Here is a 21,497-nt window from a genome sequence, read left to right on the forward strand (position 1 = left end):
GAGTAAACAGGTAGCTATGTGATAACTAAGCCGGTAAGTTTATAATTTAAAATCAGTCAGTGGGTTTGGTTCCACGTAGCTACTGTGAGTTTACAGTCAGCAATTGGGTGTGGCTTCGTGCATACCTAGTATTACAATTTTCCGATATATTAAAGTGGGTGTGGCTCACAAAAGTACTTATCCTGCTGTAAGACTAGACTATATACAACTCGTACAATAATCGATTAGTGGGCGTGGCTCCACGTAAGCTTGCTGACAACAACGTACACAATTTCGTGCTACAGACTGCACTTACTAATAAACGAGCGTAGCTGAGCGTACATTTGTAACGCGATAAGTGGGCGTGGCTCACGAAAGAGCTACACGACTAGCGTTAATAAGTTGGCTTTTGCTATTGACACCAATTGGTTGGTGGCGCTAAGGGCCACCAATACGCTATCGACACCAATCGAGTCACGTGACCTGATCAGATGGTATCGATACTGTGTCTGCCTCGTGGCACGATGTGATGCGGAAAGTTTACGGAGATATTGAGTAATCGTTCGTGGCCATGGATATGGCTGAAATAGTTGTTGGTAGAGGATTCGAGACTTATGAAGAAATTGAGGAGGCTGTGAAACGGCTAGAAAATGAGCATTACCATCCATTTCGACGTTTCAACTCTCAGTCTGTAAAAGAGTACAACCAACGACGGGAGAACATTGGCAGTAATTTGAGACTTGCTGAGAGCTTGAAATTTGCCTTTGTATCATATAGGTTAGTAATCACAGAGTGTTTATTCTAGGATTTTATATATATATATTTGTTAATGTACAAACTCAATCATGAGTATATTCGTACATATGTAGTTAGCTACTTATTTACAAATTTATATAATTGTTAAATAAATCAAGAGATGGAGCTTGGATAATATGATCATCTAGTTGGTTCCATAATTTTATTGTAAAAGGAAAGAAGGAGTTCATATAAGCATCTACCCTTGTTGGCAACTGCAGAAATCTTTGATGGTGACCTCTAGTTGTGGTGTTGCTTGGTCTAAACTGTTGGTGCACATTAATATCTACCATGTCATTAATTATTTTATACATTAGTGAGGCTCTCAAATTATTTCTTCGCTTCTCCAATGTGTGCCATTGTAAACTGTTCAACACTTCTGTCACACTAGCTGTTCTATTATAGTTATTCATCACAAACCTTTTGCTTGACTGGATACGAAAATTCTCACTTTTTGTTATAAGCTGAGAACAAAACAAACCTACAATATCAGAAAGTTGAAGTTCACACTTAGTATTTGAGATCAAGCCTGAGACAGTAAGGTGTATCTTCCAAATAGTGCACCTATCAATATTAAGCCCCACTGCCCTCCTCCCGGGTGTACGTGTAGATTTGATTAAACATCAAATGACTGTTATAGTACTACTGTTAGTGATGATGTTGACCGGTTTTGCATGCCTGACAGTTTGTGTGGGCCGGAGGCAGAAAATAAACCATCTGGTCACTGTTGCACACTTTCCATGAACACCAGAATACATAGTGGCATTGTTTTGCACCAAGGATGATGTAATAGTCTTGCTATTGACCTCTGTGAACAGACTAATGTTGTACTAGTAATGTCTTGGTAATTTATCTGAGGCATTGTTGAAAGTCTTTCGCTACAGTTTTGCCATTTCACGAAGTCGTAGCAAACCATATCCTTTTCCTGTAGTAGGGAAACTAAGATCCTAAGCCCATATTGCTCATAAACAACAGCCTGTAGAGAAAGCCAGATTCAGCACTAAGAATTTGAATAATTGGTGTTTGTTTCATCATAAAGTGCACGAAGTGATCTGACTGGCCTTGCCAACATTCTGGTAGTGGTCCGTAATAGTGCTCAGCGATATACCGTTTATCGTGATAAATTTGCATAACTGATTATGCGGTATTTCAATACCGATGTATCGAAATACCGGTTTTTTGACCAATATATCAAAATACCAGTATTGCTTTTAACCTATACTGTTGATGGCTTCAAGCGTTACTTAAAATAGCAGGCTAACTATATACCGATATACCGCGATATTTTCTTACTACTAATTCAAATTTCAATACCGCTGACCACTAGTCCGTAATGTGTGCAACAGACACCAGACGATTTATTTGCTGCCCCCACATAAACCATGTGGTATGCAAGACTAGATGTTAACTATCATCAGAAATTCAAGCAGTTAAAGTAATCATATATCACTACCTTATTATATTTGTTTATTAGCTTTTCAGCTACCTTTTTAATGTCACTTACCCTGTAAAAGCACAACCTTGCAGGCTTGAATGTCACAACTTAAAACAATGCCACATGTTTCTCATCCGGCAGTATTATGGTCTATATAATAATATTCTGTGCCTTGCAAACATGCTTATAAACGAATAATTGCTACACGATGACACGATGACAAGATGTCTGAGTCTGGAAACAAACGCTAAAATGTCAGCTGTGAAAATTAGCTGCGTAAATTGTCTTAGTGACAATGTCTTAACCCTTTTTCCAACTCCTGCACAGAAGACACTTTTGGACTTGTCTCACCAATATTGTCAAGGTGCTGTGAAGTATTGTGAGGTTGTTTTCTGATCAATATTGTTGTAAGAATGTGCGAACCTTCATAATCCCTGATATACAGTACTACCCACAGTTGATTATAAAAACTATCTATAGGTATTGTGCATATTATGTAGTGCAAACAGTGTACTCAGTTGGGTATGTATAACTGTACTGTACCCTAGTTTGCCATGTCAGTACCTTCAAAACAAGTAGCATACATACATACAAAGATTTGTAAGCAATATATTATATACAATAAAATTAACAATAGCTGTATTTTTTTGCATAGGTGTGTACACTATGGGGAGCCAAGAAAAAGAGGCAAAGGAGTTAGGCCAACTCAACATCATTTTGCTCTGAAGTGCCAAGCTGAGTTGTATGTTTCATATAATCACCATGCTAGGAAGTTTGAAGTGCGGAAATGCAATTTGGAACACTGTCATCCAATAGGGCCAGAAGTTTTGCCTCATTATCCATTTAAACGATGACTGGCTGGTGATGAGTTGAAGGAGATAGAAGATTTGGTTACACTTGCCCCAAAATTGAAATTGGTGAGACAATATATCTTAAAGCAGTTCGGGAAGCAGGTTATATTAAAAGATATTCAAAATGTATGCACTAAGGTTAAAATTCAAGCTAAAGGTGGTCGTGATGAGGCACAGGTTACAATTGACCGGCTAGAAGAGGAAATGCAAAGAGATCAGGGTAGTAAAGGAGGCATAATTGTCAATGAAAATAGCGAATTGTCTATCATTTACTTTGCATCTTCTCACTTGCTAGGTTTGTATGAAAAGTTCCCAGAGGTGCTTATGATTGATGGAACTTACAATGTGAATAAGTCTCGTATGCCTCTATACTCCTTTATGATAGAGGATGGCAATGGTCATGGGAGAACTGTGTTTTATGCTGCTACCACAGACGAGAGTGCACAACATTTGAGAGCCATTGTCCAAGCATTTAAGAATAGCAATCCATGCTATGGAAACACTAAGGTTATTGTAATAGACAAAGATTTCACTGAGATAGCTGTACTTAAGGATGAAATTCCAACTGTTACAGTTTTGTTTTGCCAGTTTCATGTGATTAAGTGCTTTTACAAAGCTGTGTCAGATGCAGAAGTTCCCAAAGAACAAAGGGACAGCTTAAGGAAAGTTTTACATGATATTGTCTATAGTGAAAGCATGGATGATTATGAAGACTACTTAGCTGAAATTGTACGCCTGGGAAATCCCAGTTTTGAGAAATACTTTTTTGACAACTGGAATAGCTGCTTGGAGATGTGGGCTTCCTTTCAACGTGATTCTAGTGTTCACTTTGGAAACACAACAAATAACCGTTTAGAATGTAGCCATAGCAAGCTTAAAGATTTAATTGGTCGTACATCCTCACTTTCTGAGATGTTTGAAGGGGTACTCAGCTTTATGAACTTCATCAACCAAGAGAGTAGCCACAATGCTTTCGTAGAGCAGTTTACTTCCATATCAACTAAACTTGACCATGTTGCTGGAATGCAAGAAGTTTCTGCGATCTGTACAGGATATGCCACTAAACTTCTACAGAATCAGGTAGAAGTAGCTCAGAAAGTTGATTACGAGTTTGTAGACACAGGTGATTCTGCAGTAACAGTAAAGTATAAAGACCACACTCACAGTGTGGACATAGAAGCTGGTGTTTGTTCTTGCTCATTCTGGAACACTATGTTGCTTCCTTGTAGGCACATAATTGGTACTCGTTTGCACAAGGGTCTTTCTGTTGTAGATCTCTCTATGATAAATCAGCGTTGGCTGAAATCTTATCAAATCGACTTTGTCACAGAAAGCACCCATCATGATGACCCAGCCTGTACTAGCAATTGTGCACTTGAGTATGATCTTTTGCCAGAACCACCCATGCAGAAAACACTTAATCAAGCTCAAAAGTATAAGAAAATGTTGAATTTGTGCCAAAAGATTGCAGCTCAGGCTAGCATGGTTGGTATGCCACAGTTTCGAGAGATGTACAACACAGTTGAAACGCTGGTAAAGAACTGGGACTCAGGTTCAAAATGTGTTGTTGTAAGCTGTGATGATGAATGTGAAAAATGCACAAGCGATCATGAGGAATCAACACTAGATGGGCAGGTTGCCAGTGATGAAGCTGTTAAGGAGTGTTCATGGGAAACCATAGAATATGAAGTCGAGTGTGATATTGATGATGAAACCACACAGTACAGTGATACCACATGGCATGTTGATTTCACACAGCACAGTGATGTCACACAACACGGTGATATCACAAGCCACGATGATGTCACACAGCATGGTGATACCACAAGCCATGATGATGTCACACAGCACGATGATACCACAAGGCACGGTGATGTCACACAGTATGGTGATACGACAGGGCATGGTGATACTACAAGGCATAGCGATGTCACACAGCATGGTGATACCACAAGGCATGGTGATGTCACACAGCATGGTGATACCACAAGGCACGGTGATGTCACACAGCACGGTGATACCACAGGGCATGGTGATACTACAAGGCATAGCGATGTCACACAGCATGGTGATACCACAAGGCATGGTGATGTCACACAGCACAGTGATACCACAAGGCACGGTGATGTCACACAGCACGGTGATACCACAAGGCACGGTGATGTCACACAGCACAGTGATACCACAAGGCACGGTGATGTCACACAGTACGGTGATACCACAGGGCACGGTGATGTCACACAGCACAGTGATACTACAAGGCATGGTGAGGTCACACAGCACAGTGATACCACAAGGCATGGTGATGTCACGCAACAGAGTGATACCACAAGGCATGATGATACTGCACAGCTTGAAAAACAGATTATGAAACCAGCCAAGAGGGCTACCATGCAACAAAATACCATTCTACACAGCAGTATCGAGGAGATTATTGACGGTAATGGAGCTGGTCAGCAAACACAACTGAAAAACTTAGCAGTCACATCCATTAAAAAAAGCTCAATACACCTGAAGCCTAGTATAAAAGCTCGAGGTCGTCCAAAATACTCTTCCAAACTGTGGCCATCAAAATCAAAGAAAAGACAACACAGTGAAGACAGGTGTAAAGAGAATATTCAGCCAAGTGTGCAAGTTGGCAAAGCAAGTAAGTGATTTAGTGTAAAGCAAAATAACGTATGTTTAAAACTTTTTAAAGGTAATAATACACAAAGAAAGAGATCCCGTCGATGTGGAGAGTGTATTGGATGCACATCCGTGGATTGTCAGAAGTGCTCAGCATGCCAGGATATGGTCAAGTATGGTGGCCCAGGAAAGAAGAAGCAGTGCTGTGTAAATAGGCGATGTGTTGTTACAGGTTAGTAAGCTAAGCAATGGATATATATGCATTGTATATATATATAAGTATAATTTCTTTTCTACACAGAGCAACATAAATGTAGCTACAATTCAGGTACCAGCCATACTTGGGTTGACCTTTGTAAACCTGAATGGTGGACACTTAAGCCAGAAGTTAGCAAAGTGGTATGTTGTTTCTATGTCATTCATGACTTCCTGTATTTAATGTGCACACATACAGGTACTTGATATTTGGCAGGAAGCAAGTCAAGGTATATTTGGGAAAATGGGATCATCTGATATGATGGACATCGATGTATATGCTTTGTTCCCTGGCAACTGGCTAACAGATAAGGTACTTATTGGTAAACAATACATAATGTACAATCTTGTTATACGCTAGGGAATCACTACGTTTCTAAAGGTTGCTGCAAAACGCTGCCTACAAATGGTATGAAATTAACTTTTAGCACTGTACATTAACAAAATAACATTACAGAAGGGACTGAATACATTTGTTGCATCCACTTTTCTATACAACAGTATGTGCCGTAATATGAATTTAGCAAAAAGATGGTACCGAGATGTAAGTAATAAGTAAACTTTTAATTATATCTTAATTTGTAATGTCACTTGATTAAGGTCAACATTTGTGACTATGAGCTGTGGGTAATTCCTGTCAACATCAACGAGTCACACTGGATACTTGTGGTAAAATATCTTCTGATTGACTGTTATACATAACAGCCATGTTTCCAGGTGTTACAGACCACAAAGAAAGAACTGTGGCTATTTGACTCAACTGCAAATGTGTATGTCAGTTGCATCAGTGTCTTTAAGGAATGGTTGGTTTCGAAGACAGCGACAACCTGGAGAGATATTAATGCAGCATCAGTGGTGTGCATAATTAGAATTATAGTAAACAAAACGTATAATTATACCTAATTTAGATCTCAAATATGCCACTACAGTCAAATAGCAGTGATTGCGGTGTCTTTGTTTGTTTGGTAAGTAATACCAAGAGTTAATAATAGAAGAGAGAGAGAGTGTCTAACCTCCCATAGGCCTGTGTAAAATGAGCGCGTAGAATACATGGCTTCTGGCTAGACACGTTAATTGTTTCAAAGGTAAAGCGAGATTGCGGCGCGCGCGCCAACACCAATATCGATACAGTTTGTTCAGTAGTGATCTCGTGATCTACGTGGACATGAAGAGACGACGGTCTAAAGAAAGCTCCTCGGAAGGGGCTAACGCGCAACAACCAAAGCCGAAAAGAAAGCGTCAGACAAAGGCTATGAACAAAAAGGCGAGGAAAACGCTACAAGGGTCTATTAGAGCCATTGATTCAAGCATTCTTGTTGGTGAAGTTGTCACTGCGCTAAAGGAACAGTGTTCGGATAGTTCCCTAACAGAGTTTGCAAACGCATTGTGCGAAGCGAACGAGTTGTTGAATAGGCTAATTGAGTACCATCGAGACATTTTTGCCAGACTCCATTCGGACTGCAAGAAGGAGAAAAACTCGCAGATTCGATTTCAAATGCAGTGGTACTCCCATTGCAGCGCATTTCTTCTTGAAGAAAAATACCAGCTAAGCACCATCGACTTGGAAGAAGACGATCATCCTGAGCTAGCTAAGTTAAGACAAGATTGGCTTGATTTTTGCAAGGAGCATAAAGCTCCGGTGCCTGCCAGTAGACCAGCAATGATGGCTTTGTCAACTGCCATATACAACTCTCTGGTTGAGCACGTTTCATCGTTTCAGCTAAGCCAAAGTGATGCAGTGGACACTGGCACAAGTGATGAAGTCATTGAAGAAGAAGGAGTGTACTACAGGTTTGGTGGGGGAGCACTATGTGAAATGTTGCACCGTCGCTACGACCAAATTCGTAGTGCAACGAACAAGAATTTGATGTCCATTGAAATAAGCCTTTTACAGGCAATAAACACTAAGGACAAGTCGGATATACCTGATTATCTGAAATATCAGGATCGTGGATACATGTATTTCCCACACAAGGTGTTCATTCCATTTTTACAACAAGTAGACCTGAACGTGAAGAAAGTCGTAAATCCGACAAGCTTTAGCAAGCACGGAGGTGATTTAATTAAGGTTAGACTATTTTACTGCATCTACAATGGAACCTGTTAAATTTAGGATAACACATTTTGGCCGTAGGACATGCAGGCTGTTTAGTGTATAAATGTTGGAGTCGAGGAATTTACAGTTGGGTGACCTCTATACACAAACAACTGATTGCACAGGTTCCATCGTACATTAGTTTAACTATACAATTTTACATTGTAGATTGCACATGATGAAATAAAGAAACAGCCCACACACAAAGCAGAGTTCTTAGAAGCTTTATCAAAGCGATTGCCAGTTACTACTTTTGATAAAGAAAGTGAAACAGCTGTAAACAACGTGTTTGAAGAACTGACCAGAAAACTATGCAACATTAGAATCCAAGAATTTTTGTCAGCGACAAAACAAGAACTTGCTGCTAAGAAGGGTTTGGCATCAACGGTGGATGTAAACTTGCGCACTAGTCTGTTGAGTAATCACACTAAATTATCAAGTAAACTGTGTACATAAATTTTAAAAATTGTAAATTATTAAAGATAAATTATTTGGTTCCATATTTCTTTTTTTGAAGGGGTAACTCCATGTAGCTAAGTGTCTGGTCGCGGTACCCAGTGCTGCTGTGATGCTGAGCTGCACTTTGTTTAACCAAATGTGCACACCTTGCTGTAACGTAATTACACGAATCCAGTTTCCCTCCTGCATTGTGCTTAAATTGACTAAATAAGCTCTCCACCGCTGATCTTGATATCCTTAGTGGAGACACAAAATATCCTGGGTATCTCTCAAAGAAATAAGCACAGAATCCTCGGAAGCCATAAACATCTATGCGAAGTAGATCCCAGGCTATGTAATCAAACTATAAAATAAAATATAAATCACTAAACCAAATCACTTACTTTGCCACGAGAGAAAGGCTTTCTGCGTGCTAGATGTGTGAGGAAACTGACCATCTAGAAATAATGCCAGTGACAACTGAAAAAGAATAGCAACACAACAAGATACCTTCAGACAACAGTGTTGAAAGCCATGACGTGAAATATTGATAGCCACCTGAAATACTCTGCAACACAGTTGAATCCACGGAGGAAACTTTCTCGTGGCTCAGGAATCCTTTCTCAAAAAGCAAGTTGCATGCCTCTAAAAATTTGTGAGCCTCAGTAGCTGCATTAACATCAGCAGGTGGTGGATGTTGGTGTATATGCGAGTATAACTCTGTCAATACTTGCTCTTGCTGTAAATGTATAAAATACATTCATGGAGAGTACAATGGAGCAAACCTGCATAATTTTAGCTGGTGACACGTTAAGCTTTGTCCAGGAATCTCTTAAAATGTGTATTTCCTTTAAACGAGGAACCATGCGAGTTTGCTGCTGCTTGGCTCGGTTCACTTCTCTCTTATACATTTCTATGATTGTGTCCCACCCGAAAACACTTGTCTCACGACTGCGATGAAATAGCTTGGTACCACCACTTTTTGATGAAAACAGAGCATTGACCATATTTTTCAGCTGCAAAGAATAAACACAATGAATTGTCTTGCGCAATCACTGTACGTCATATTTTACCTGATGTGAAGGACATATCATCCAAAAAATGACGTCTGGTGGACAAAAGGGATTTTTAAACCATGGTTTCACTTCAAATCTATCAGTGGTCACATCATCCAGGATAGAGTATGCACCGCACTCTTCACGTGCAGCTTTGATGGCTGTAAGGTTAGCTGCACAACCATCACAAACTAGCAAGCTAGTCTTGAGGCCATGGTGCTGGAACAGCTTGACAGTGTCGAGTACACACGCTAAAACAAACTTCGAGTCAACAGATCCAGCAGATGTAAAATACGGACCAATAATATCATAACTACTAGTTAGATCACGCCACAAAAATTGCAGGATGTAGTTGGTCTGTGCAGCAACTTGTGGCTTCTGCAGCAACTGGTAAACATCAATCAGTGAAGACATATCGTCCGCAGTCATTGCCAGTCCTGATAGTGTTTGATTTCTCGAATTCCACATCAGCTGACATGCCACCTTCACCTCATCAAACACCAATACACCATCAGACTGGGGTGGATGCTTGCCTTGCCTTTCACATTCGGACTTGAACAGTACATACTGGGCAACTTGATCAACAATGCATTTCTTACTGGTGCCTGGATCATGCAAAAATGCACCAGTATATGATTGAAGTAGGGATCTTGATGGTAATTGCAATATGTCAAAGCCCTTCAATGCTTCGTATGCCGCTGGACTTCGAGTATAAATTGCCAAAGCTACAAAAGGTAAAGGTAAATTAAAATTTTAAGTTGTCATCTTACCCATCCTAATGGTGATCATACTCCACTGATTACTCCGCTTACCAGTCACTAAAGGAAAATAATGTAGTCACCATCTAAACAATCATTTTACTATGAAAACTCTTACCATTTCTAGCTTGATCTTTCTGAAAACTTTCCAACTGTTGCCTCTTATCCATTGTCCATATCTCTTTCAGTTTATTGCCAACACCATGTGATTCTCCTTCCTCAAAAATACGTTGTAGGTCATCAACAGCTACTTGATCCATTACATCACACATCTGTGTGTGCTGCTCTTCTGACAAAGTAATCTCCGTGTTTTCATATCGTGTGAGTTTCCTCTTGTCAAGGCCCCGTTCCATCATGGCATTCTGTTTTCTTTTAACCTGGCTCGCTGGAGACATGTATGTTAGTCTGGCTCTTGAAGAAGCAGCTTGCCTCTTAACCTTCACCGATGGGCTCTCATCTGTGGTGCGCTTCAGTTGCCAATCCAAGTTTGAAATCAGTCTCTTGCAAGCTGAGCAAGTAACCTCAGCACTACTCTTGGCCGTCAGAGGTGCATTAGCTGGGACTTCAAACCATAACTTACAATCAACTGAGTCCACCCGATAGAAAGGGGCCTCTGTTCGATGTACACTCTTCGGATGGAAACGAATAACTTCAAAGTAATGCTCATGATAGTGAGCCCACTCAATTCCTGGGCAGAACTTGTATGAAGGATTACAAACTTTCTTCAATAGGGCACACACCTCAGTCTCATCACTTACAGTTCCGTCTTCTAGCGTTCGCAGTAGCACATGGATTCTATAAGTACAATCTTCTAGGATGGTAACTTGAATACGAGATGTGTAGCCAAACGGTGGCAAAGGCGTTAATACGCGTTGGCTGACGACCAAAACCTGCTTCCCATTGTCCAGTGCACGCCCAAGGGTGAAGGTTAGTTCCGGAAACTTGCTTTCTAAGCTTGAACTGATTTTCTCCAATTGAAGCGCACCCGGACTATTGTCAGTAGTCACATCGGCACTCGCAAATAACATCTCATCTCTCCGCTCAAGATTATCCGAAGACACAAACAGCCTCCGCGAAGACGAATCTTCACCGCAACGAGATCCTCTTGTTTCGCGTAATGGTGTGGCCATTCCAGGCGCGCGCGCGCCAACGAATATCGATTAGATGGCTACAATAATTTATAATCGTTTGCGTAAGGCCAGTAAGTTTTATTTTTATTGGATTATTAACACATCTCGCGAACACAAAGAAGTCCGCTAATAACCAGATTTACTCTACGCGCTCATTTTACACAGGCCTATGGGAGGTTAGACACTCTCTCTCTCTTCTATTATTAACTCTTGGTAATACAGTATGTACAACCAGATATGTGTGATATCAATTTATTTACTAGTATGCAATACATGAAATGATGGGAGAGCGATCATACCAATTTTTACAGGTACTGTAGTTTTCATTACTTAATATGCAGTGCTTGAAATAATGGTTAGACGTGTGACATTTTCTGACTAAAATTCATGCTTGTCTGCTATGATGTGCTCACTATTGATTAAACACTTTCACCAGATAAAATGCACGGTACAGCTTAGATGCAACTTAATGCTAGCAAGCATATAACTCTTGGGTGCTAGTACAGTGAAACCCCTCTAAAAGGACACCCCTGAACTGAGGACAACCTCTTTATAAAGGACATCTGTGAAGGTCCCAAATTAATGAAAGCAGTACTTTATACACCCCTTAACAAAGGACACCTTTTTACAAGGGACAAAAAATAATTTCCCAATGGTGTCCTTCTTAGAGAGGTTCCACTGTAGTTTACTCCCAAGTGTGAGTAACCTACCCGAGAGTATGAGTAGTCTACCTGCAGGTGCGAGTAAACTAGGTGCAAGCATTAAAACTTTCTATGGAATTCTGAGAGCTTACTCTTGAGTTCCAGTAATATATGCTCCGTTCATACTTTCCAGACTGAGAACACTCAAATTTACGTGGCTACAGTATTTGTGTACCTACTCAGATTAACAACTGATCCCTCGATTCATTCCATTTTCCAAGTCAATATTCAGAATCAAGCGCATCAGCCATGAAAATATTGGCCAAAATATTAAAAGTACTGAATAGTCCTTGAGGCTCGAATCATGAATAGCTCTATGAATAGTCTACTGTAGCTTCACAACCAGGCCAGGTACATATAGACGGGTTGCCTATTTAGGGCGTGTCCCTTGTGTAACGCGAGAAAATGCGACTTTCCGTTTTACGCATGATTACAATGTTGGTCAAGAAGTCAACAAAAAACCCATTTTTAAAAATAGTTTGACAAACGTTTTTGGCTCTTCAAATGTACAAGATGAGTTAAAATCATCCAGTCTATCATTCTAAGTAGTAGCAAAGTCTTACAAAGAATGTTTTCAGCGAGTTTTATCGCTTTCCAAAAACCCGAGATTGAGAGAAAATCATCTTCTCGTTCAGCCTTCACCTTACACGCTGGATATGTTATAGCCCAAACCTTTCTCTATAACATACTTTCTGTTCTGAAGGCTGGCTAACTCTTGCTTGCTAAAGTTAACCGAAACGTTCATTTTCTCCAATAGCTGTAATACATTTTTGACTTAGCGAACTCGGAAAGTATGTGGAAAATTTACGGTAAAACGACCACGCCTTAAAAAGGCAACCCGTCTATACGTAGCTAGTACGTACATTTAACATTTGATGAGTTTATCAGTGAGCTCAAATGTTTTACTCGAGCCTCCAGTGGTCCTGTAGGTACTCACGAGTGCAAGTAAACCACTCTAGAGTGTGAGTAAATTCCTCGCAAGTAAATGCTAAGTAAATTCCTCGCAAGTAAATGCTAAGTAAATTCCTCGCAAGTAAATGCTAAGTTGCATCTAATCTGTACTGTATGATCAGACTTGACAGTGTTCCAAGGAAAAAATATTTCCAAGCACAAGCTTGTACAAGTATTCATTCAGACATGCTCAAATAAATTCATTTCAAACACCGAGTATGTGCCATACAGTCTTAGGTATTTGCAGTGATATTAAAAAACTATCTTTACTCAACCTCAGAATTTCCCTTTAAATTAATAGTATATTTAGGATACATGTATCATTCATTAGTTACAATATATTCACACAGGGAAACACACATCGGATAAGAGAGTGGATAACATGGAAGATCACAGAAATTTGTTTGAAGGAAAATCTCTAAACTGAATTTAATACTCCATGTGCATTATTTAAAACAATACATTAATTTATATGCTTCATACAATCTAATAAACTACTATCTTCATCGTTCCGTTCTTTGGAATGTATTGTTTTCCATCTCCAGCGAAGGGGCGGCCGCACTTGACCGATGACTCGGAATAGCAGCCTCCTCAATTTCTTCATAAGTCTCAAATCCTCTACGCTAGTAATACCATGGCCACGGGCGTTGTGTTCAATATCTCTGTAAACTTTCCGCATCACATCGTGCCACGAAGCAGACACAATATCGATACCATCTGATCAGGTCACGTGACTCGATTGGTGTCAATAGCGTATTGGTGGCCCTTAACGCCACCAACCAATTGGTGTCAATAGCAAAAGCCTAATAAGTTTCTACGTCGTCAAACGAACAATTTCGCTTCTCACGTGATCCAATCCGGGTCAGACCCGGATGATCTGTAAACCGGATCGGACCCGGAGAAAATGTGACCCGGTTGACCCGACCCGGTTTCAACGCTGGACATAACATCACTACCACATGTTTGCATTGTGTAGCCATCATATGTACCTATTACTAATTTCAAACAGTTGGCTTTATCCACAAGATGACTCCTGTGCATATCTTTAAGCCCATATGATCATCAGGTAGTATGTAGACCAGTACACCTGCTTGTGTGTGACTTTTCTAGAAAGGTAGACCAATGTTTTGAAGTACATATACATATAGTTTGGTCTGCTATTCATAATGACACAATTTTACTAAGACCATTCCTGCACCACCAGTCTAGGCCCCTATAACAGCTACCACAGCATACCAAAATAGTTATTTTTCAAGAACAATTAATAATTGGAACTCCTTACCAGTAGATCTTGTTGAAGTTGCAGATGCTGACATTTTTAGAACTGGACTACAATCATTATTGTAATTGTGTTGCATATATTTGGGCAAATCTGAGCACACCAGCAGGGCTGACTGCTCAGTAATAATAATTATACAACCAAGTACTAAGAATAATACGAAACGCGGTTAAAATTACGTCATTAATAATGAATGAAATAAATAAATAATTAATAAATAAATAAATAAATAATAAATAAAGTTTGAGAAAACTACAAGGCCTAAGGCTTCGCACTCACCGGGAATAGAATCCATGTTGCATGAAGAGATAATCGTATAATGGGTGAATGTTTCCGTGGAGGTGATAGAAACGTAGGACAATTCTATTTAATGCCAATCAAAAAGCACGTGATATATCCACTACTAATCGAGCAGACTCAAATGGCTATTTAGACGAGCGAACTACTGTTCAATTGTGCTTGAAAGTGTTGCCAGCTGGCACACTAAGTCTCAAGTCGCCATGCCAGCTGCCAGTGGATGCGCTCCGTGTATCTATGGCTTCAGGACACCTGATGAATAGGTTTGACATGCCAGCTGCACAAGGACAGGTATGTTTGTTTGTATTGTACATATGTCTTGTATTTTACTATATTTTTTCTGGCTTGCTAGGCTCTGGTTGGTTTGGTTGTCTGTTTGTACTAATGTTTTGTAAGAGCGTGGTATGTTTTAAATGTTTTCTTGTATTATTGTACATTTTGCCTTTACCTAGCTTACTAGGCTCTGGCTGGCTTGGCTGTCTTCCTTTATCTGGTTCACCTGGCTTGTATACTCCTACAGTATTGTGCATCTCCTGTAGGTTTTGTATGCATATACTGTGTGTACACATCACTGTGCCATTACTACACCAATGATGTACTAGCATTTTAGCTACTGGTGGCCTTTAGTTACGATGCCACTATTGTGTTGTATCTGTCATGACATATTGAGTTGATTTGGGGATCGTGCCTTCACCTAATAGCCTCACCAGGGGGCTGTCACGTTGGTGTATGTACTTGGTTATATATATATATATATATATATATATATATATTTGTTAATGTACAAACTCAATCATGAGTATATTCGTACATATATATGTAGTTAGCTACTTATTTACAAATTTATATAATTGTTAAATAAATCAAGAGATGGAGCTTGGATAATATGATCATCTAGTTGGTTCCATAATTTTATTGTAAAAGGAAAGAAGGAGTTCATATAAGCATCTACGTTACCTTTGTTGGCAACTGCAGAAATCTTTGATGGTGACCTCTAGTTGTGGTGTTGCTTGGTCTAAACTGTTGGTACACTATAATATCTACCATGTCATTAATTATTTTATACATTAGTGAGGCTCTCAAATTATTTCTTCGCTTCTCCAATGTGTGCCATTGTAAACTGTTCAACATTTCTGTCACACTAGCTGTTCTATTATAGTTATTCATCACAAACCTTGCTGCTCTTCTCTGTACCATTTCTAATTTATAGATGTTATGTTCATGGTATGGGGACCACACTGTACTGGCATATTCTAGAATGGGGAGAACAAATGTATTATAGCAGTAGCATTTAACTGTTGCAGGACACTTTGCTAGATTCCGTTGTAAAAGACTTCTTACTGAGTTTGCTTTTGCAGTGATCATGTTAACATGTTGTGTCCATTTAAGATTTTTGTCGATAATGACACCCAGATACTTTGTATGACTTACTGATGGTATTAAGGTATTAGATAGGTAATCGGATGATTGAACATAATTCATTTTATTGGTAATTCTCAAAAATTCAGTCTTTGAAGGATTAAATGACATCTGCCAAACATCAGCCCATTGTGATAAAGTATCCGAATCATTCTGAAGGGCTACCACATCTTGTTCAGAATGAATACTTCTGTAGAGTAAAGTATCATCTGCATACAACCGAATTTTTGATGAAATATTGTGTGCAATATCGTTAATGTAACATAGAAACAAGAGTGGTCCCAACACTGACCCCTGTGGCACTCCTGAAGTTACTTTACACAGTTGGCTATATCACCATTCACAACAACTTGTTGGGATCTGTTTGTCAGGAAGCTTTTAATCCATCTTAATATATTTCCACAAATACCATAGTGACTAAGTTTGCTGCAGAGTCTGTTTATAGGTACGGTATCAAAGGCTTTGGACATATCTAAGAAAATTGCATCAATTTGTCCTGATAGGTTGAGAGAAATGGCAAAGTCATCAATTGTTTCAATTAACTGGGTTTCACAAGATCTTCTGGATCTAAAGCCATGTTGTTGGTCAGCAAGAACATTGTATTTATTTAAATTAGAGTAGATATTTGAAGATATTATATGTTCTAGGGTTTTGCACACAACACTGGTAAGAGAAATTGGTCTATAATTTGCTGGTAAACAGCGATCCCCTCTCTTAAAAACAGGTACCACAAAAGCTTTCCTCGATCCAATCATCAGGGATAATTCCTTGTTCTAAGGATCCTTGGAATAATATTGTAAGGCAAGGTGCTAGTTCTGAAGAGAATTCTTTCAAAAATCTGGTTGGAATATTGTCAGGGCCACCAGCCTTTTGAGCATCCAAGTTAGACAGTAATTGTATCACGCCTTCAACATTAACTTCAATACAGTCCATATCTGGAAAAGGTGGGCCTGGTACTTCTGGTGTTACTGAAGTATCTACTATTGTAAACACAGACTTGAATTGATCATTAAGAGCATTAGCCTTATCTGTATCATCTGTGATTGTGTTCCCTTCAACTGTCAGGGTTGTGATTCCAGTAGTATCTTTACGACAATTTTTAATGAAAGACCAAAACTTTTTGTTGTTCACTCTAGGGTCAGATATTCTTGACACATAATTGTAGTATGCTCTGCGGCATTCATGCTGAGATAACATTTTTATGTTTTTGTAGTTGGACCAATCACTTGCTAACCCAGTAGAACGGGCTTTATTATATAACCTTTCCTTTTTCCTACAGATACGTTTGGTTCTGGTGGTGACCCATGGTTGGTTGAATCTAGAACTAGGATATGTGTAAGACACAAGCTCCATACTATCCATACACATTGCTTTGAAGTCATTCCACATCTTCTGTACACATGAAGTGGTTGTATTAGAGCTAGTGAAACTTGAAGTAAATTCTGTAATAACTTGTGATAACAGTTGGAAGTCAGCTTTTGCCCACTGATAAAGTTTTCTTTTAGCTGGACACATGTACTTTGCCGTAATGAATGATTCAACATAAACTGCATCGTGATCACTGATTCCTGGGATGGGGATACATTTATTTATAAGATTTGGCCTGTTTGTAGCAAAATATCCAGAGTGTTATTTCCCCTAGTGGGAAAGGATACCATTTGTGAGATACCTGAATCACAGAACAGTTCCAGTACTAAGTTACAAAAAGACACAGGGTAATTATTTCCATTATGTGAATTTGTAAGCCAGTCAATGTTAGGGAGATTTATGTCTCCTCCAATCCAAATAATTGCCCCAGGGAAGTCAGTTATTATGTCCTGTATAAGATTACACAATGACTGAAGATATGCAGCATCACTATTTGGTGGTCTATACACAGCCAGTACTATAAGTAGGTGATGATTTAGCTGGAGTTTGCAAGCAACTGCTTCAACATTGGTTGTAAGAGTTAAGCTTTCCCAATTGTACATCTTACTACATGCCAGAAAGACACCGCCATAACCATCATTTCTGTCTCGTCGAAATGCTTCAAAGTGTTGTGGTGCAAATATCTCAGATGATGAAATGGTAGGATTTAGCCATGATTCTGTGCCAACTATTATGTCAGGTTTATATTCATGAATCAGATTATCTAGAACAGCCTTCTTTCCGGAGATACTTTGAAAGTTTGTGATTACTACTTTAAGTGGGGAATTATTAATTTCGAGGGGTTGATTATTACTATTGTGCAAGTTATAATTATTTACTGGATTAGAGCTTAATGAAGCTAGTCAATTGTCTGAGTTATTTGTGTCCATAGTAGAGGAGTTATTTGCCTGGGTGTTAGCTGCCTGTGGTTGTGTTGCCCCTGCATTATTATCCTGAGAGCTAGGGATAAACTCTGAGTTTACTACATTTCCATGCAACTTTCCTTTGAGAAGCAATTTGTTGCTAACAATTTGGATGTCTTTTCTATTTTGCCCAGCTTGTATCAATCTCCATCTCTCTTTCATCAATATCGTATCCGCAACTCTCTCTTCTGGTGAAAGATCTGGTTTTATGGTTAGGCCTTTAGGAAGATTCTTTCTGGAACTCAGAAGGTTAGAAACATCATAAGATCTGTTCAGCTTAACCAAGATAGGACGAGGACGATTGGCTGATTCATTATACTTTCCAGGTCTGAAACTGTCCCGGATGTTTTGAGGTCCAACATTGCTTCCAATACCAGTAAGGATTTCTACGATTTGGTCTAGTTCTTGCTTCATACGGGCAGATCTGCTAGTCCCCTTTGGGAATTCTTTCAAGCCATACAGCACAATATTATATTTTCGACTATCAGTTGTTAGATTTTTACTTAGTTTTGCGGAGGTAGGACAGGTTTTGGATGTAGGGGGCAAGGCTGGAGTAACACTAGTAGGTGAATGTGCAATTTGATTTGTGTTTTGACTATGTAGAGACTCCAGAAGTTCAGTAATTTTAAAAGTTAGAGTGTGAATTTGTTCTCTTAATTCAATAAATTCCTTTTTATACATAGATTGCATACAATACACACAGTAGAATGGTGATTCAGACTCACCAGCCATTGCATATGCAGATTTTGAGAGTCCAGAACATTTCCGATGGAACCATGCTGCACAACCACCTTCACAGTAAACTGCTTCATCACCAGGCTGGCCATCTTGTGTAGACTCCTTTATAACCTCTTCACACACGCAACACGTTTCCGGTTCGTCGTCAGAATCACGAGTTGCGGCTTTGTTCTGGGTACCCTTAACATAAGGTTATCTTTGCCTCGCCGCTCTTTCTTTCGATCTTTTGGCATTTTCTGGCGGGCACAATGACAATTCTAATAAAAGCCACTCCGGAGAATTCTGAACTAGTAGTCAGCAGTCTTTTTTCTAATGTCCGTAAAACTGTTTGTAGATCACTATCAATCAGTTACAAAGCATACAAAACAAGAAAATCTCAGGTCTGGCAGAAAACTCTGAACAGACCTTAGCCCAAGCTCACGTGATTTTTTTTGTATGTGACGCGGTCCTAGTAATAATAATAATAACAGCTATATTTTATGACCTCACACTAATTAGTCCACCTCATATTAAGGACAAAACATTTGGTCTCATAGGTGACCCTATTATTGAGGTTTCACTGTATACAGATCATATAAGGAAGATGACAATAATGCAGTGTCAGTAGCTACAACAACACACACAACAGTTGTGTATTATACGGATTACTTATAAGGCACATATTGTTTATGAAACAGAGCCCCTAAATGAAGGTTCCATGCCAGCATGCATTTGATAGTATGATGGGTCAAGTGTTAACATAGAAATGTTTCAGTTATAGAAAATATCACTAGCTAGGCCTATAGCCTGCACATTAGTATGGCCTAACAAGCATTCTGTGGCCAACCATACAAATTTTTGGCTAATCTTTATATTCAAAGAAATTACATCACTGTTGATGAATTTTATGTATCAAGCAAGCAGAGTACTATAATATCATTGCCTGATAATTATGATCAGCTGTTGTGTGGCTTCTATGCATATTGCAATAGTAGGACAAAAGAATGGAGCATAACTGAATGAACGGTATTGCAGGATTATTTGACACTTACTATCTAACTGTGTGGTATCTGCCTAGTAACTGGCACCTAAAAATTGTTGCAGAGAAAACCCCGGATGTCCCTTTTAGCCTATATCACATTTTAAAGTAAAAAGATTCTGACTTCCGAGTCCTGTAATGTCTTTACAGGATTTAGCTCTATTACACAATTATGTTCCAAATACAACTTGAATAAAGCAACAAGTTGTCAAAGTAACAACCAACTAGTCTATCATAGCAAATATATTCAGCTTAGCAACCAGTACAAAAATGAGTCCAACAATACAAAGCTCTATGTCACTCAAAACGAGTCAAAGCACATCGTTTCTTTGAACTGGCTGGGTATCAAAATATTGCCAGGGCAATATCTTGATATTTCCCGGGTAATATGCAAGTTAAACACCGACTGATACCTTTGAACACCCATGCTAAATTGGTATATCTATATATATAAAGCTGAAAAGCTGTCTGTCTGTCTGTCTGACGGTCACGCTGCTTACTCACCAGACTTGGCGCGAATCGACATAGTCTGTGCTGATAATGAAGCGCTCATCATCCGCCTACTCTAAGATTGTTATCACGAGTTCACGCGTGCTTCCGTTCGGTCTCTACAGTGCGTAGAAGGCCAAGGTGTAGAGAAAACTTGAGCAACATTCCTTTGAAAACTACAGCACATACTGTTCAAGTGGTAGAACGCCTGACTAGCGTGTAAGAGGTTGTGGGTTCAAATCCACGTGTTGACAGATTTTTTTCTTTCTACTCAGTACCTTTTTGTGAACACCTTTTTAAAACACGACTTTTAGCTCATCATATCTTGGCATGCAAAGCACATATCGAGGTGGGACTTTAGCAAAATTAAACGCCCATCATCTGGCAACTCGAGTGTTGTTGTAGCAAATCAATATGTGCTTTTGTTCGCCCTTTATAGGGCGATGAAGGCACTGGTGTAGGGAAGGATCACTGAAAAGTTGAGCTACATTCCTGTCAAAACCACAGATAAACAACTGTGGCGATTTGTGCACCTCCCTTAACCCCAAGTTATTATAACCAGCCAGGGTTCACATAACTTTTTTTTTCACTTTAGGGACCTTTTTGATGCACCTTTTTGTTCTATCTGTTCCATGCAAGTCTTCATCTACAAACTCTTCTACTCAGTTTTTCAACACTGGCACTTAACTGCCTCACATCATAGGGACTCTTATAGCACTTTTGGGATAGGGCAGGCAAATTGCCAACACATTTGTCCATCTGTGTGTTGGTCCAGTGTGTTGTATTAGAGTAGGTAAAAGCTTCTTTCACCAGTATCCAGGATATCTACATCTTTGTTTTAAGCACATAGGTGTGCACT

General features: G+C 39.3%; 2 protein-coding genes across 4 annotated transcripts; one reads left to right on the plus strand and one right to left on the minus strand.

The window, feature by feature from the left end:
* The first annotated feature begins 523 nt into the window (after positions 1-523).
* On the plus strand, positions 524-13,557 carry LOC136266721 (uncharacterized). Of its 3 annotated transcripts, none has more exons than XM_066061741.1 (12): positions 524-756; positions 2,865-3,126; positions 3,356-5,707; positions 5,759-5,917; positions 5,987-6,084; positions 6,140-6,253; positions 6,302-6,349; positions 6,398-6,484; positions 6,541-6,609; positions 6,658-6,795; positions 6,849-6,905; positions 13,419-13,557. In XM_066061741.1, exons 3-12 carry the CDS (start codon positions 3,385-3,387, stop codon positions 13,488-13,490), a joined length of 3,165 nt encoding a protein of 1,054 aa, XP_065917813.1. In that variant the 5' UTR covers positions 524-756; positions 2,865-3,126; positions 3,356-3,384; the 3' UTR covers positions 13,491-13,557. The 3 variants fall into 3 exon arrangements, with proteins under 3 accessions (XP_065917813.1, XP_065917812.1, XP_065917811.1); XM_066061740.1 differs by having other exon boundaries at positions 2,865-2,951; positions 3,026-5,707; XM_066061739.1 differs by having other exon boundaries at positions 2,865-5,707.
* On the minus strand, positions 6,915-11,627 carry LOC136266723 (uncharacterized). The gene is made up of 7 exons (XM_066061745.1): positions 10,405-11,627; positions 10,299-10,346; positions 9,547-10,253; positions 9,259-9,489; positions 8,984-9,212; positions 8,878-8,931; positions 6,915-8,824 (listed from the first exon to the last, which is right to left on the minus strand). The coding sequence occupies exons 1-7, from the start codon at positions 11,414-11,416 to the stop codon at positions 8,523-8,525; spliced, it is 2,583 nt and encodes an 860-aa protein (XP_065917817.1). The 5' UTR covers positions 11,417-11,627; the 3' UTR covers positions 6,915-8,522.
* Positions 13,558-21,497: the final 7,940 nt, after the last annotated feature.

Source organism: Dysidea avara, chromosome 9 (assembly GCF_963678975.1).
Source record: "Dysidea avara chromosome 9, odDysAvar1.4, whole genome shotgun sequence".
NCBI classification, from domain to species: domain Eukaryota; kingdom Metazoa; phylum Porifera; class Demospongiae; order Dictyoceratida; family Dysideidae; genus Dysidea; species Dysidea avara.